Source organism: Microtus ochrogaster, chromosome 15 (assembly GCF_000317375.1).
Source record: "Microtus ochrogaster isolate Prairie Vole_2 chromosome 15, MicOch1.0, whole genome shotgun sequence".
Taxonomy (NCBI): domain Eukaryota; kingdom Metazoa; phylum Chordata; class Mammalia; order Rodentia; family Cricetidae; genus Microtus; species Microtus ochrogaster.
The window spans coordinates 895,818-896,586 of NC_022017.1; the positions used below are offsets into that span (position 1 = coordinate 895,818).

At 47.9% G+C, this 769-nt stretch overlaps 1 protein-coding gene across 1 annotated transcript in view; it reads left to right on the forward strand.

Moving 5' to 3' along the window:
- Positions 1 to 769, forward strand: part of Itga5 (integrin subunit alpha 5) — a 23,287-nt gene that overhangs the window by 19,501 nt on the left and 3,017 nt on the right. The window contains exon 28 of the mRNA XM_005353778.3: positions 157 to 258. Within this exon, the coding sequence (XP_005353835.2) occupies positions 157 to 258 (102 nt within the window). The remainder of the gene's footprint in view (positions 1 to 156; positions 259 to 769) is intronic.

Sequence of the window (769 nt, forward strand, 5' to 3'; positions counted from 1 at the left end):
ACATGATAAATAAATAAATATTTTAAAAAAAAAACATTAAGAGAATCAGAGTGAGTGAGTCCATAATAGGAAAGCTCACATCCCAGACAAGCTGGGGAGGCTCGTGTTCTCTAGATCCCGCAAAGGGGTGCCCTGACCGCCTTTCTCCACCCACAGCGCGAACACCAGCCATTTAGCCTGCAGTGTGAGGCTGTGTATGAAGCCCTGAAGATGCCCTACCAAATCCCACCTCAACAGCTGCCACAGAAGAAACTTCAGGTGAGTTCAAGGTCAGAGGTCTGGGACGGAGAAGGCAGGCTCAAGAATGTCAGAAGCAGGGTGAGGACAAGGATATTTCCTCCCGTTGTAGGTTCAGAGATCAGCCAGATTAACTTGGTGTCTTTGTAGTTCACACCCTGGAGGGCAGGGACATCAGTGTGACTCACATGCCTGACAGTGAGTGGAAACATAGAAATACCTGAGCCCAGTCTCAGAGTCAGGAAAGAGTTCCCGGAAGGAGTGGTGTTCAAGCTGAGGCCTGAAGAAACTAAACAGGCTGACTATTCCGGAAAGGAAGATTCTGGTGGAGAGAACAGTAGACGCAAAAGCACAAAAACAAAAACAAGAGACGTGATGCATGCCTTTAACCCCAGCACTCAGGAAGCAGAGGCAGGCGGATCTCTCTGAGTTCAAGGCCTGCTCTACACAGTGAGTTCCAGGACAGCCAAAGCTACACCAAGAAACCATGTCTCTCAAAAAACAAAAACAAAAAAAGACACTGCACTTCAGA